This window comes from Chiloscyllium plagiosum, unplaced genomic scaffold (assembly GCF_037043375.1).
Source record: "Chiloscyllium plagiosum isolate Xiang-an unplaced genomic scaffold, Cpla_swu_hap1 HiC_scaffold_48, whole genome shotgun sequence".
Lineage (NCBI taxonomy): Eukaryota > Metazoa > Chordata > Chondrichthyes > Orectolobiformes > Hemiscylliidae > Chiloscyllium > Chiloscyllium plagiosum.
This window is the reverse complement of record NW_028270186.1, coordinates 10,393,510-10,409,295: the sequence shown is the minus strand read 5'-3', so window position 1 is coordinate 10,409,295 and position 15,786 is coordinate 10,393,510. Positions and strand designations below refer to the sequence as shown.

Genomic DNA, 15,786 nt, shown 5'->3' with positions numbered 1-15,786 from the left:
AAGGGCAAGGCGATTATGGTCTCCAGTCGTTTGTCAGCTTTCCCAGAACAGACCTTTGCTTGATTTTAAATGTGACGTGGAACACTTTGTCTGCACCTTGACAGACTCTGTTTGAATTCTTATTATGAACCAAAATTATAACATTCTCAGTAGCCTTGTCATGTGACATGCAGCTTTTCCTTGCTCTGTCTTCTTCAATGGTTATCTTCTGCAAAACATAAACTTGTCACGATAAATTTGAAGTTTTCAACAATTGCCTCTTCCAGATGCTGCATCCCTTAATGAACCAAATACAGGAAAACAAACTGCATTGGTTTGAACAGCGATTATCTTGAGCAAACAAATCACAGTAATGTTAAACTCTCCTTGTTCTTTGCAAATCAAATGAAAATATTTGATTCATTTCCTCCTACATGACGCAGGGAACCACAGTTTTGTAGGCTACATTTTGTTTGGGATCCTTTATTATGTTCTCCTCATAAAATCATTTCTTTATATTAGTCTGAACTGAAACTGTGCAGACCAAACGAGAACGACAGCAGTCTGCGAATTCAAGGGTCACAGGACATTGTGGAGAAGGTAAGTGGAACATTGCTAAATGATGCAAATTCTGAAATAAAATACAAGTGTCTGATAAAATTTAGAGATGGTGATGATTGTAAGGTCAGTTTTAGATTTAGCCTACTCATGATGAGGACGTATAGAGGGACAGTTAACAGAGGTGTTAAAAATGACAAATGAGATTTGATAGATAAAAATAGTTATCATCACCAGGAACATATCAGATGGATTTAATATAATTGTCAAAATAATGATGGGAAAAATGGAGAAACTATTGATAGTTTGATATAATGTGGAATGCACTGTCTGAAAGAGTGATGAAAGCCAATTTGAAGAGCTCCGAGAGTTGGCCACTAAGAGTCAATTCAGCCAGATTCTCCGAGCTCACGGCTCACTCAGGTCGTGAATCACTTGTCTTCGCATGCAGCAAGCCGGGGCTAAGCAGAACATTCAGCCCCAAATTATTTCTGTAACATCGCAGTGTTTGCCTGGCTCAATTGTTTCTGCTCTTGCCTGAGTCATAATGCATTAACTCCAGGTTCTTCTCACCACTATGATGCTCCTATCAGTATCGATTGTTTATGGAAAATAGCACCATGAAAATTACACAACAAGAAGAGACTGACTCTGACCATGCTGATGCAGATCAAAACAAAACATTTCAAGAATTATTGATGGAATGCCTACCTGAATCCCAGCCAAAACTTAACTCTGTACACAGGTTTCTGTCAAGTGTGGGGATGTGACAACCTCAGCTTGGAATGAATAGTTCTGTTTAGATTTGTCTCAATACACATAGTTATCTTGTGGCAATTCATTCTGTGAGCTCGGCACTATGGTTGGGGTAACATGCACCTGATGATCAATGTGCTGCGTTGTTTCAGGTTGACAACAACTCACCTGGGATCAAGATGGTGCCATGGGGAAAGGAATGCAGAGGATGGCAATGGCTGAAAAAGGAAAGGCAGTCCAGGACAATGGTGCTTGTTATTGTTTATATTGCACTTTTTCTGGACTATACCCTACTAACTGTTATTGGTAAGTTCAGGTCTAATATTATTTGTGGACAATTGATTAAAAAATATAATTCTGGTCATCAGTAGAAGATAACAATATTGAAGTGCAGAGGTTGCAAGAGAGTCAGAGGGTTGAATTTCTCATGCACTGAGGGACCATGCCTCTTATTTACTGAGGGATCATATTTCTCACATGATGAAGGGTCAGATTTCTCACTCATTGATTGATACTATTTCCCACACACTGTTGAACTATTTACGTTACACATTCACAATACAGATGAAGGAACTGAGAGCATCGTTGATTAATTTGCAAATGAGTGGAGGGACAAGAAGTGTTGAGGACACACAAGGACTGCAGAAGGACTTGGACAGGCTCGGAGCATAGGGAAAGAAGTGGCAGATGGAATATAATGTGGAGAAGTGTTAGGTTATGCACTTTGGTCAGAAGAATAGAGGCATGAACTGTTTTCTAAACAGGGAAAGGCTTTGCAAATCTGAAGTGCAAAGTGACTTGGGATTCCTAGTTCAGGATTCTCTGAACATTAAGGTTCAGTTGTCAGTCAGGAAGGCAAATGCAATATTAGCATTAATTTTAAGAGGATTAAGATACATAAACAGGGAAATCCTGCTGAGGCTGTATTAGGCTCGGGTTAGACAGTGTTTGGAATACTGAGAATAGCTTTGGGCCCTTATCTGAGGAAGGATGTGTTGGCATTGGAGGGTATTCAGAGGAAGTTTACAGAAATGATCCCAGGGAATAAAGGTTTGTCATATGAGGAGTGATTAATGATGCTAGGTCTGTGTAGAATGATGAGAGAGGATCTGATTGAAATTTACAGAAGCCTGGAAGAGTGAACATGGAGAAGATGTTTTCACTCATACGAAAGAGTAGGACCCTAGGGCGTAGCCTCAGTCAAAGGGACAACCCTTTAAAACTGAGATGAGGTGGAATTTCTTCAGCAAGAAGATAGTGAATCTGTGGAACTTATTACTGCAAAAGGCTGTGGAGGCCAAATCATGGCTTCCACAAGGCAGAAATAGATAGATTCTTGATGAATCTCTCAAGGGATCAAGGGTTAGGGGGAGAAGCCATGAGAATAGGATTGAAAAACATATCAGCCATGATCAAATAGCAGACATGATTCGATGGTCTGAATGGTCAAATTCTGCTTGTATCTAATGGTGTTATGTGCTGAGATTTTCACAAGCTTTATCCACTCATAACAGCAGTGAATGGTAAACTGTTCCCCTTCCTCCTCATCTATTTGTATTTGCCACTCCCTCCACACTCCCAGCCAAGAGACCAGCTGGGCAATATGATCTCAAGCCTTACACAGTATCTGTTCTGAGCCACTAAGGGAAGGTCCAGGTTGAGTTACTTGCCAGGTTTTTCTCAAACAATATTCCTTTGCTTTGTCTCGGTATCTGTTTGACCAACTTCCAGAAGAAACAATGTGGGAAACTAACTTTGCAACCCACAGTCTCTGACTGTAATCAGAACAGCATTTTATGTTTTTTGGCAATTCCCAAATTGTAATCCTGAATATGTAAAAATATGCACTTTGATTTCTTTCATAGTATCTGCAAACATCATCTCTATGTTGTCAGAAAGAGCCATTGCCCTTTGTACTGGAGGCTTCAGAGAGCTGAACCATTGTCACAGAAGCAGTTGTTTAACTTTTTGATGGCTACAAAGCAGGAGATTAAAGTGCACCACATTTCAGTTGAGGGAATTATAATCTTCACTCAGTATGGATTGAATGTTCTTTCTGTTTCAGTACCCATCATCCCTAATTTCTTGTATGAAAAACAGAACTCAGAAATGAATAGGTCAGCATCATCAGAGCAGCCACCAGCTCTGTCCTCCACACTCTCCCCTGGCCTCTCAGATTCCAGTGGTGGCCAGTTTACAATTGAGAATACTGCAGCAGCTGACAGTCAGACTCAAGGATTTAAATGGAGAAACATGACTGAAGCTGCCATCCCAAGCCTGAGGCCAGGAACTGGAAGAGCCCACTGCAGTCGGAACAAATCATTCTTAGCAGAGGAAAACGTTCGTGTTGGCTTGTTATTAGCTTCAAAAGCGATTGTGCAGCTCATCGTGAATCCATTAATTGGCCCGCTGACCAACAGGTGAGTGAGGAAGCCTTCAGGAGGCAATTGAATCTGGGTTAATTCATATGTACTTGGCACCTCACTGCATGGACCAAGAGTATACCATGCTGTGCAAGGTGCCTTAATGTGCAAGACCATGAACCTTCCAGCTTGGTCTTCAGCTCTCATTTATCCACACAGCAGACCATTGATCTAAAGTGAAAAAGCATCTGTGGCTGAACCTTCTCTCTTGCCAACCAAGATAAGACAAACAGTGCAGAAGGTTGGGGGAGCATCGTGTTTGCCTTTCAACTGAGGCCATGGTGCCCACAGTCGTGAGACCTGGCAGGAATTTAACTATTTCCTTTTCACATTTCCTGCCATTGTTACAACTGAGAATTTCCAGTGGAGTTGTTGTACCTATGCTGTCTGAACTACTGAATACAGCTTTCAACCGGGGAGTTCTGAGCTATTTGTGTAAGACTGCACTTTGTATTCCCATTTCTCTTGACTGCAGGTTGCACCTTAAATCTGGCTGTCCGAAAACAGAGTTTTCCAAAAATCATATCCTGCTTTTATGCTCCATGAATCAAACTTAATTGCGTAACTTTTGAACAAAAAACTACGTTGAGCAATTCAACTCGGTATGGCTCCCAGATGAATTATTGGTTTCGTGTGCTGATCTGTCCTGTATAACCTTTGACCCCACCCAACCAAGCTTGACCTGAATTGCCCATTTCTTGAACCGCCCAAGCCCAAAACCAGCAGTATCTGAAATCAGGCATAGCCTCACTCCTTAGGTTGCAGGTATGGAGACACTTGACCTGCAATTCTCGAGTAAAAGAGAAACAAGGTTCGTAGTACAGGTACACAATCCTTTATCCAAAACACTTGGGGCCAGCTGGTTTGCGGAATTCGGAATTTTTTGAATTTCAGAATAAGTGATACTTCAATGGTGAAATTTTGAAAAAAGTCTTACCGATAGCAGACTCACTGTGAGTAACAGACCCTGCGACTGAATTGAGGCCTGCCAGTGCTGGGCCATGCCCACCCATGTCGCATCTAAGTGACACGCATTGAGTGGGTGTGGAGTTGGGTTAACTGTTTGCACGCCAACAACCTTGTTAATGAGATAAAACTTCACAAAAAAACCTTTGGATTTTGGAGCTTTTCGGATTTCGGGAGTTTGGATAAAGGGTTGTCTACCTGTACTTAAAACTTCTCTCAAACTGAAATAAACAGCATAACATCTTAATTCTGCTGCAAGCTGAGGAATAGGTGAGCTCAACAGCATAAATCTGGAAGTGAAATCATTTTATTCTCCTTTCCAAGTGACAACAGTCAAACAAGTTCATCTTCAGGATTTGAATCTGAAATTAAAAGGCTTCCATTCCTAAACAAGCTGATCAGTTTGTCCAGTCAAAACTCTGAAAACTCTACTTTTAACACATGACATTGAACTTTGCCCAAATACAAAGAATACAACTTAATACATTGAGATCATTTCCCTGCAAGGAGCATGGGAATTTTCAGTTAAAGTAGCTCCTGGGTAATATATCTTTTTTCATTCTCTGCATCAATTTTATTTTCTTTTTTTCAGGATTGGATATCACCTTCCTATGTTCACTGGTTTTGTGATATTGTTTATGTCAACAATAAGTGAGTACAGATTGAATTACTCTGGAAGTTATGCCGGGGACACTGCAAGCCAATAGTGGGGCATGTTTCAGAACTCATTGTTGAAAAGGAATGTTGTCAGAGGCTTGTAACAAAGTATTTATTAAATTTGTTTGTGGGATGTGGACATTGTTGGCTGGGCTAGCATTTATTGCCCATCCCTAAGTACCCTTGAGAAGGTGCAGTGCACTTCTTGCACTACTTGCAGTCTATTTTTTTGGAGCTGGACACAAAATGTTGTGAGGGAGGGAATTCCAGGATTACGGCCTTGTGACACTGAAGGAACACCTATATTTTGAGGTTTAGATGGTGAATGGCTTGAACAGGAACTTACAGGTGGTAGTGTTCCTGTATCTCCTGCTAACGGGCAGTGGTCATGGGTTTGGACAGTGCTGAGATCGATAGGTTCTTGAGTATCAAGGGAATCAAGGGTTACAGGAGAAAGTGGTAGAATGGGGTTGAGAAAATTATCAGCTATGATTGAATGGCAGACCTAACTCGATGGGCTGAATGGCCTAATTTCTGCTCCTATGTCTTATTTTCTCACGTCTAAACAGCCTAGGCGAATTTATGCTGTGTATCTTGTCAATGGTACAGAATGCTGCCACTGTGCATCAGTGTGTGAATGTTTGTGAATATGGTGCCAATCAAGTGGACTGCTTGGTCCTGATGGTGTTGAAGTTTTAGTGTTATCAAAGCTCCACTCACTTAGTCAAGTGGAAGTATTCCATCACAGTCTTGACTGGTGCCTTGAGGACTGTAGAAAGATATTGGGGAATTTGGTGGTGAGTTATTTGCCGCAGGATTGCCAGCCTCTGATCTGCTCTTATAACCATTCTATGTATACAGTTAGCCCAGTACTGTTTTTGGCGAATCATAGCCTCAGCATGTTGATAGTAGGGAATTCAGCATTGGTTTTGCTATTGAATGACATGGAGCAAAGGTTAGAATCTCTCTTAGAGTCACAGAGTCATAGAGATGTACAGCACGGAAACAGACCCTTTGGTCCAACCCGTCCATTCCGACCAGATATCCCAACCCAATCTAGTCCCACCTGCCCATATCCCTCCAAACCTTTCCTATTCATATACCCATCCAAATGCCTCTTAAATGTTGCAATTGTACCAGCCTCAACCACATCCTCTGGCAGCTCATTCCATATACGTACCACCCTCTGCGTGAAAAAGTTGCCCCTCGGGTCTCTTTTATATCTTTCCCCTCTCACCCTAAACCTATGCCCTCCCCGACCCCAGGGAAAAGACTTTGCCTATTTATCCTATCCATGCCCCTCATAATTTTGTAAACCTCTATAAGGTCACCCCTCAGCCTCTGACGCTCCAGGGAAAACAGACCCAGCCTGTTCAGCCTCTCCCTGCAGCTCAGATCCTCCAACCCTGGCAACATCCTTGCAAATCTTTTCTGAACCCTTTCAAGTTTCCGATAGGAAGGAGACCAGAATTGCCCGCAATATTCCAACAGTGGCCTAACCAATGTCCTGTACAGCCGCAACATGACCTCCCAACTCCTGTACTCAATACTCTGACCAATAAAGGAAAGCATACCAAACACCTTCTTCACTATCCTATCGACCTGCGACTCTACTTTCAAGGAGCTATGAACCTGAACTCCAAGGTCTCTTTGTTCAGCAACACACCCTAGGAGCTTACCATTAAGTGTATAAGTCCTGCTAAGATTTGCTTTCCCAAAATGCAGCACCTCGCATTTATCTGAATTAAACTCCATCTGCCACTTCTCAGCCCATTGGCCCATCTGGTCCAGATCCTGTTGTAATCTGAGGTAACCCTCTTCGCTGTCCACTACACCTCCAATTTTGGTGTCATCTGCAAACTTACTAACTGTATCTCTTATGCTCGCATCCAAAGTTATTTAACAACTCAAACATGGATATTGAGCAATTTTGCTGCATTTGGACATGGAGTGCTTCAGTATCTGAGGAGACACAGACAGTGCTGAACATTGTACAGTCCTCAGCAAACATCCCCACTTCTGACCTTATGAAGGTGAGATGTTCATTGATAAAGCAGCTGAAGATGGTTGAGCTGAGGACACTCTGCTGAGGAATTCCTGCATAGATGTCCTGGAACTGAGAAGACTTACCTCCAATAATCATAGGTGGGTGGGGGAGAATTCACAATATGAGATAATAAGCAGGAGACTTCTTTGTCCATCTTTGACATCCACCACACCACCTCTTTCCCCACGCCAATGCTCTAAACCCCTCCCCCCTCCAAACCCAATAAATACAAAATCCCCTTTGTCCTCACCTACCATCCTACCAGTCTCGGCATCCAACACATCATCCTTAAACACGTCCACCAACTCCAGCTAGACCCAACCACCAAGAATATCTTCCCCTCCCCACCCCTCTCTGCCTTCCGCAAGGACCATTCCCTTTGACAGTCCTTATTTTGTGCCACTCTCCCCATCAACCCCTCTTAACCCCCAGGTACCTTCACTTGCAACTGGAAAAGATGCAAAACCTTCCAGTACACCACCACCCCTTATCTCCATCCAGGGCCTCAAACAGTCCTTCCAAATGAGACAGAGGTTCACGTGCCTCTCTTCCAACCCAGTTTACTGCATTAGTTGTTCCCGATGTGGTCTTCTCTACATCAGGGAAACCAAACGTAAAGTTAGGGAACAGTTTGCTGAGCATCTCAGCCAGGCCCACAGGGGCCAACTGGACCTCCCAGTCACCACCCGTTTTAATTCCCCTTCCCACTCCCTTTCCGACATGACCATCCTTGGCCTCCTCCATTGCCACAACAAACCAAACTGTGAATTGGAAGAACAACGCCTCATCTTCTGATTGGGCAGCCTGTAGCCCGGAGGACGAAACATCGGGTTCTCCAATTTCCATCCCCTTCCCTTCCCCCAGAACCCTTCCCTGCCCCTCCCCATTCCTTCCACTCCTCCCAGTCACCAACCAGATTCATTTCTCCCACTGACCAACCAGGTCGTACTCTCTCCCTGTCTTTACCACTCCTCATTTCACTACCGTGTCCCTGCCACTCCCTTTGTCTGCAACTCCCTCTGCACCACTCTAAGTCCTGAAGAAGGGTTACACCTGAAATGTCGACTTCTCCCCCTCCTGATGCTGCCTGGCATGCTGTGTACTTCCAGCCTCCTGCTTGCCTACCTTGAATTCCAGCATCTGCAGGTTTGTTTTGTCTCTGTCTTTGACCTGATGCCATGAAACACCTTGGGATCAGGAGTCAATGTTGAAGATTCCAGTACAAATCTCTTGTGACTGTGTCACCACCTATGCTGTATCTGTCTTGCTATTGGGACAGGAAATACCCAGGGATGGTGATGGTTTTGTCCAGGTCATCATCAATAAGGTGTCATTCCAGAATATGACTATATCAGGCTGTAGCTTGAATAGTCAGTGAGACAGCTCTCCCAAGTTTGGTACAAACCCACAGATGTTGGAAGGGTGGATCAAAGAGGGTCAGTTTATCATAGAGTGCACAGAACCTCTACAGTGTGGAAACAGGCCCTTCAGCCCAACAAGTCCACATTGGTCCTCCGAAGAACAACCCACCCAGACCCACTCTCCCCACCCCACTATCTTATATTTATCCCTGACCAATGCATTGAACCTACACATCCCTGAACATTTTGGGCAATTTAGCATGGCCAATTCACCTAACCTGCACATCTTTTGGATCGTGGGAAGAAACCGGAGCACCCGGAGGAAACCCACGCAGACACGGGGAGAATGTGCAAACTCCACACAGACAGTCGTCCGAGGCTGGAACCAAACCAGGGTCCCTGCAGCTGTGAGGCAGCAGTGCTAACCACTGAGCCACCATGTCTGGTACCTTTGTCAATGATGTGTGGTCCATCGGGTTTCAATCATTTTGTGCAACATCTGTAAGAATTCGTAAGATTTTGAGATGAATTTGAATGTTGCAAACTGGCTAATAAATGACATGGAGAAATTGAGTGTGTTCAGTATTAATTGTTCCAACTCAGCAGCTGTCCATCAGTTCTCCAAATTAATAAATAATTCAATGGACTAAAAGAAGAGAGGAGGGTAGAAAGTTATGGAAATCAAAATACTGCAGCATTGATTTTATTTCCAAACTATGAGGTTCTTCTCACTGAATTGAGGAACTGTATCCTTCCCTGCTATGGAAGATGGCAGTTTCACTCTGGAATGCCCAATCAAATTCTTGGTCTTCCCATTGACACTACTTAACTTTCCTCTCCTCTTGTTGACAGTGTACGCTTTCTCGAACACCTACTTCTGGTTATTTGTTGCTCGAGCTCTACAAGGAATTGGCTCGTCGTGTTCTTCAGTAGCAGGTATTTCTGATGGGTATTGAGAAATCCCTGGTGAAAGGCAAGGTAACGTGCAGAAGAAAACTGCAGGACATCAGAGACTAGTAATTGAATGATACTGAACTGGAGTCTTAAAGGTTTTGAAAGATAGAAAGGGGAAAATAATCAGGGATGCAATGCATTTTGAAGTCTGAGGGAAAGAGTACATTTGAGTAGCAAAGTGAGTCTAAATTTCAACACACTGGAGCGATAATTGAATTGCAGCATTGAAGTTGGCTCCTAGCTTCTGGGACAGGACTTTCCCCTCCCTGCAGCAAGAAGTGAACTAATGGGGGGAGTTGACTATGGAGGGAAACTCATTGCCTTCTCACCACCTCAACAATTATGTTCTGGGCAAGAAGTTCCATTGGGAACTTTCTCAACTCACCAGCAATTACAGTGCTCCCATTGTCAGTCAGTGCCACTTCAGGGCCTCAACTCTTTTCCTTCCTCATCACCAGCCTTCCTGGCTGGTTAGAAAAGTGATTAATTTCCCAGCTGGGAAACAGTGGTGACATATCTGCGCTGTTGGGGCTTGGGGTTTCAATTGTACAATGTGGGGCCATTTGGAGGCACAGATGGAGACAAGGTGGCCTCTGAAAGCCAAACTATTGCTCTTGCTGCAACCCCTCTCTACCCACAATCCTCACCTCAAAGTAAAAGGAAAGAAATGATTCATCTCCTTGCCACTGTATCCAAAGGAGTGGATCACAAATGGTGGATGACGGAACCCGGGAGGCCTCTATTAATCAGCAGTTTGTGGTGACCCCAGTCACCAATATCAAGAGACAGATAAGGTGAGATACTCAGCTGAGTTTTCTCAATGGTCACATAACACGTTTGCCTGCATATTTCAAAAATCCCACGGTGTCTACAATGACCATTCGAAAGGATGATCCAATTAGTGCCATGTTTTCCTTATCGCCAGGCAACTTTCTTCCATTGCCTTGAACAAACTATTATTGAATCCACTTCCATCATGACAGGCAGGATAATAGCTTGTTGGATGCTGTATATGGGGAAAGAAAAAAACACAAGGGGGAAATCTACAGGCATAGTCATAGAAATAAAGTTATAAGTGAAAGAAAAATTGAGAAAGAAGTGACTGAAAGATTGCCAGCAGATAACAAATGTGTTTCTACATTTCCAAGAATGTGAGTTGGATTAAGGTGAAAAGAAGCTGAGAAGACTTTTAATTAAGACATTCAAATCATGAGCATCTGAACAGAGTAATGGGGACAAACTGTTCTTACTCATGAAAGAATCAAAGGAAGGGAAAATATTTGAAGTTATTGATTAAAGAAAAGGGAAAACGACATGGGGAAAAACATTGTCACACTGCAAATAACTTGATCTGGATAAAAACAGAAAATGCAGGAGAAACTCAGCAGGTTTGGATCTGAACTGAGTTCTGATGAAGAGTCGTGTGGGACTCGAACATGAACTGCTTCTTCCTCCACAGATGCTGCCAAACCTGCTCAATGTCTCCAGCATTTTCTGCTTGTATTTCAGATTTCCAGCATTCACAGGACTTGGCTTTTAGTAGTTAGACCTGGAATGCTTGAAGGTATGATGGAGGCATCAAAAGACAATGAAACTGTTATCTGTGAAGGATAAATATGCAAGGCTGCAGGGGAAGGATGGGGAGAATGGTCCTTAATGAATTGGTCACTCAGAGGGCTGCTGTAGGTCCACAGGACCAAATGGCCTCCTTCCAGATCTGTTCTCTGATTCTGTGCTGAAGAAGAGTTACATTGGACTCACAAATGTTGCCGATCCTGCTGAGTTTCTCCAGCATTTTCTGTGTTTGAAACAATTGTGTTTTCGATGTCCTTCAAGTTTCAAACAATTCTTTTATGAGCAAACACCGCTGCATTCTAAGATGACCATAGATTATAAGCATGTAGTGTAAGAAATTGATGAAAGCAGAACGAGATCATCAGTCAAAGAAAGGAAATGGTTGATCACTGAACAATTCCCAAGATCCACAAGCCTGACCACCCTGGCCGACCCATTGTCTCAGCATGCTCCTGCCCCACTGAACTCATCTCTACCTACCTCGACACTGTCCTATCCCCCCTAGTCCAGGAACTCCCCACATACGTTCGAGACACCACCCACGCCCTCCACCTCCACCAAGACTTCCGTTTCCCCGGCCCCCAACACCTCATCTTCACCATGGATATCCAATCCCTCTACACCTCCATCTGCCATGACCAGGGCCTCCAAGCCCTCCGTTTTTTCCTCTCCAGACGTTCCCAACAGTACCCCTCCACCGACACTCTCATTCGTTTGGCCGAACTGGTCCTCACCCTTAACAATTTCTCCTTTGAATCCTCCCACTTCCTCCAGACCAAAGGGGTAGCCATGGGCACACGTATGGGCCCCAGCTATGCCTGTCTCTTTGTTGGCTACGTAGAGCAGTTGATCTTCCGTAATTACACCGGCACCACTCCCCACCTCTTCCTCCGCTACATTGATGACTGCATTGGCGCCACCTCGTGCTCCCGCGAGGAGGTTGAGCAATTCATCAACTTCACCAACACATTCCACCCTGACCTTAAATTTACCTGGACCATCTCTGACACCTCCCTCCCCTTCCTGAACCTCTCCATCTCCATCAGTGACGACCGACTTGACACTGACATCTTCTACAAACCCACCGACTCCCACAGCTACCTGGATTACACCTCTTCCCACCCTACCTCTTGCAAAAATGCTATCCCGTATTCCCAATTCCTCCGCCGTATCTGCTCCCAGGAGGAGCGGTTCCACCATAGAACACACCAGATGGCCTCCTTCTTTAGAGACCGCAATTTCCCTTCCCACGTGGTTAAAGATGCCCTCCAACGCATCTCATCCACATCCCGCACCTCCGCCCTCAGACCCAACCCCTCCAACCGCAACAAGGACAGAACGCCACTGGTGCTCACCTTCCACCCTACCAACCTTCGCATAAACCAAATCATCCGCCGACATTTCCGCCACCTCCAAACAGACCCCAACACCAGGGATATATTTCCCTCCCCACCCCTCTCCGCCTTCCGCAAAGACCGTTCCCTCCGTGACTACCTGGTCAGGTCCACGCCCCCCTACGACCCACCCTCCCATCCTGGCACTTTCCCCTGCCACCGCAGGAACTGTAAAACCTGCGCCCACACCTCCTCCCTCACCTCTATCCAAGGCCCCAAAGGAGCTTTCCACATCCATCAAAGTTTTACCTGCACATCCACTAATATCATCTATTGTATCCGTTGCTCCCAATGCGGTCTCCTCTACATTGGGGAGACTGGACGCCTCCTAGCAGAGCGCTTTAGGGAACATCTCCGAGACACCCGCACCAATCAACCACATCGCCCAGTGGCTCAACATTTCAACTCCCCCTCCCACTCTGCCGAGGATATGGAGGTGCTGGGCCTCCTCCACCGCCGCTCCCTCACCACCAGACGCCTGGAGGAAGAACGTCTCATCTTCCGCCTCGGAACACTTCAACCCCAGGGCATCAATGTGGATTTCAACAGTTTCCTCATTTCCCCTTCCCCCACCTCATCCTAGCTTCTAACCTCCAGAAACTCGATCCCCTGACCTGTCCGGACTTGTCCGACCTGCCCAGCTCCTTTTCCACCTATCCACTCCACCCTCTCCTCCCTGACCTATCACCTTCATCTCCTTCCCCACTGACCTATTGTACTCTATGCCACTCTCTCCCCACCCCCACCCTCCTCTAGCTTATCTCTCCACGCTTCAGGCTCTCTGCCTTTATTCCTGATGAAGGGCTTTTGCCCGAAACGTCGATTTTGCCTGTCCTCGGATGCTGCCTGAATTGCTGTGCTCTTCCAGCACCACTGATCCAGAATCTCTGAAATTGTCTACCATGGTTGAGAGCAGAGTCATTGTAAATCACAGGAAAGGCAGAGTTGAAAACAAGTTAGAGGACACGGCATTAAGCAAATCACACACAGAGAAAATGAAAAAGACAAAATTAAAACCTTGCCTCCTTCCAATATCAGAACATTATGCCATTCCATTCATCCAAGTTTTCAAGAGCAGAATTCTTTATGTGAGAAACCAACACAACATGAGCACCAGTGAAACAACCCAAGACTGGAGCAATCTGACAATCATGGATTTGGCCAAACTTTCAGATTTCTGGATTATTTCAGATTTGACAGTACTTACTTGTGAAAAATCACGACTGTGAGTGCAATGGTGCAACGTTGATTCTGAGAGAATCATCATTCTTTGGGAAACGCTGAATGAGCAAAGTTTTAAAAAGAAAGTTGAATAAGAAGAATGAAACCACTATTTTAGGGGAATCTGGATAAATGCATTGTTAAGATGATGGGAGGGAATCAACAGGACTGGGGCCCAGAATATGGTGGCACATTGACTCAGTGTTTAGCACTACTGCTTCGCAGCACCAGGGACACAGGTTTGATTCCCGCGTCAGGCAACTGTCTTGTGTGGAGTTTGCACATTCTCCCTGTGATCTGTGTGGGTTTCCTCTGGGTGCTTTGATTTCCTCTCACAATCCAAAGATGTGCATGTCGGATGAATTAGCCATGCTAAATTGCCCATAATGTCAGGCGCATTAGTCAGGCGTAAATGTAGGATAGGGGAATGGATCTGGGTGGGTTACTCTTTGGAGGGTTGGTGTGGACTTGTTGGGCCGAAGGGCCTGTTTCCGTACTGTAGGGAATCTAATCTAATCTAATCAAATGGAGGAGGGTAGGACTTATTTCCTGAACATATCTTTTCCATCTGCCTGCTTCAGCAACAATTAACTGTATGAGATTTCAGAAGCTAATAATAACCTGGGTGAAATAATGAAGAGAAGCCAAATAGATCGGACCATTCAGCATTAAAATATTGGTCTTCTGGTTCAGAATATTCTGAATATTCAGTTCTGAATATTCAGAAGCTTTCAAAAATGACAGTGCAATGGTGACAAGTTCACTGAAATTCTACACAACAATAAAGTCAGAAGTCACATGACACCAGGTTATAATTCAACAGGTTTATTTAAAATCACAAGCTTTTGGAGAGCTGCTCCTTCGTCAGCTGGACTCCAACTGATGAAGAAGCAGCGCTCTGAAAGCTTGTGATTTCAAATAAACCTGTTGGACTATAACCTGGTGTTGGGTGATTTCTGACGTTGTCCACCCCAGTCCAACACTGGCACCTCCACACCATAACAATAAAATGGGCTGACAGACTAAGGATGAGTTCCAGTTTTGTGAGAAGTAATGGATGTTGCTTGAGTTTTTTCTTTATGACTTAGTGATTGTTGGACTAATGGTTTCTTTCTCTGTAGGTTTGGCAATGTTAGCCAGTTATTATACAGATGACAATGAAAGAGGCAAAACCATGGGCATAGCACTGGGAGGCATAGCTGTGGGGGTGCTTGGTAAGTAATGTGTACATTGCACGTAGATGAAACTATGTACTGTTACATTTGTACTGTCAGGCATGTAAGACAACTCTTTTCACTTTACCTCATTACACATGACAATAATAAATCAAATCAAATCAAATCAAAAAGAGCAACAAACATTCTCAGATCTACTCCCATACTGTCTCGTTCCCAAAGAAGGATGCTCAGTCAAAAGCCATACCTTCGGTCCCTTTGTTTAAATCTTGACCTCAGCAAGTTTGTTCAAGGAAGTGCAGAACCTGGGAAGACAAGCCAAGAGGTCAGAATCTTGAAATGTTCTCATTCATCTCTGGAGCTTTAATTATCAGCAGCAGGGACAGGGCAATACACAGGACTGAATGGAATAAAATTAACAACCTTTTGGCCATTGATTAGATTCTTTGCAGTATGGAAACAGACCCTTCGGCCCAACAAGTCCACACCGACCCTCCGAACAGTAACCCACCTTGACCCATTCCCTTGAGTAATGCACTTAACACTATGGACAATTTAGTATAGCCAATTCACTTGACCAGCACATCTCTGGACTGTGGGAGGAAACCAGAGCACCCGGAGGAAACTCACGCAGACACGGGGAGAATGTGCAAACTCCACACAGACAGAAATTGAACCTGGGTCCGTGGCACTGTAAGGCAGCAGTGCTAACCACTATGC

General features: G+C 44.5%; 1 protein-coding gene across 1 annotated transcript in view; it reads left to right on the top strand.

Moving 5' to 3' along the window:
- Positions 1 to 507: 507 nt before the first annotated feature.
- The window catches only part of slc18a1 (solute carrier family 18 member A1), a 36,179-nt gene continuing 20,900 nt past the window's right edge, over positions 508 to 15,786 (top strand). Inside the window, exons 1-6 of the mRNA XM_043681346.2 lie at positions 508 to 579; positions 1,446 to 1,599; positions 3,359 to 3,713; positions 5,275 to 5,333; positions 9,600 to 9,683; positions 15,013 to 15,105. Of these exons, the coding sequence (XP_043537281.2) occupies positions 1,473 to 1,599; positions 3,359 to 3,713; positions 5,275 to 5,333; positions 9,600 to 9,683; positions 15,013 to 15,105 (718 nt within the window). The 5' untranslated portion in view covers positions 508 to 579; positions 1,446 to 1,472. The remainder of the gene's footprint in view (positions 580 to 1,445; positions 1,600 to 3,358; positions 3,714 to 5,274; positions 5,334 to 9,599; positions 9,684 to 15,012; positions 15,106 to 15,786) is intronic.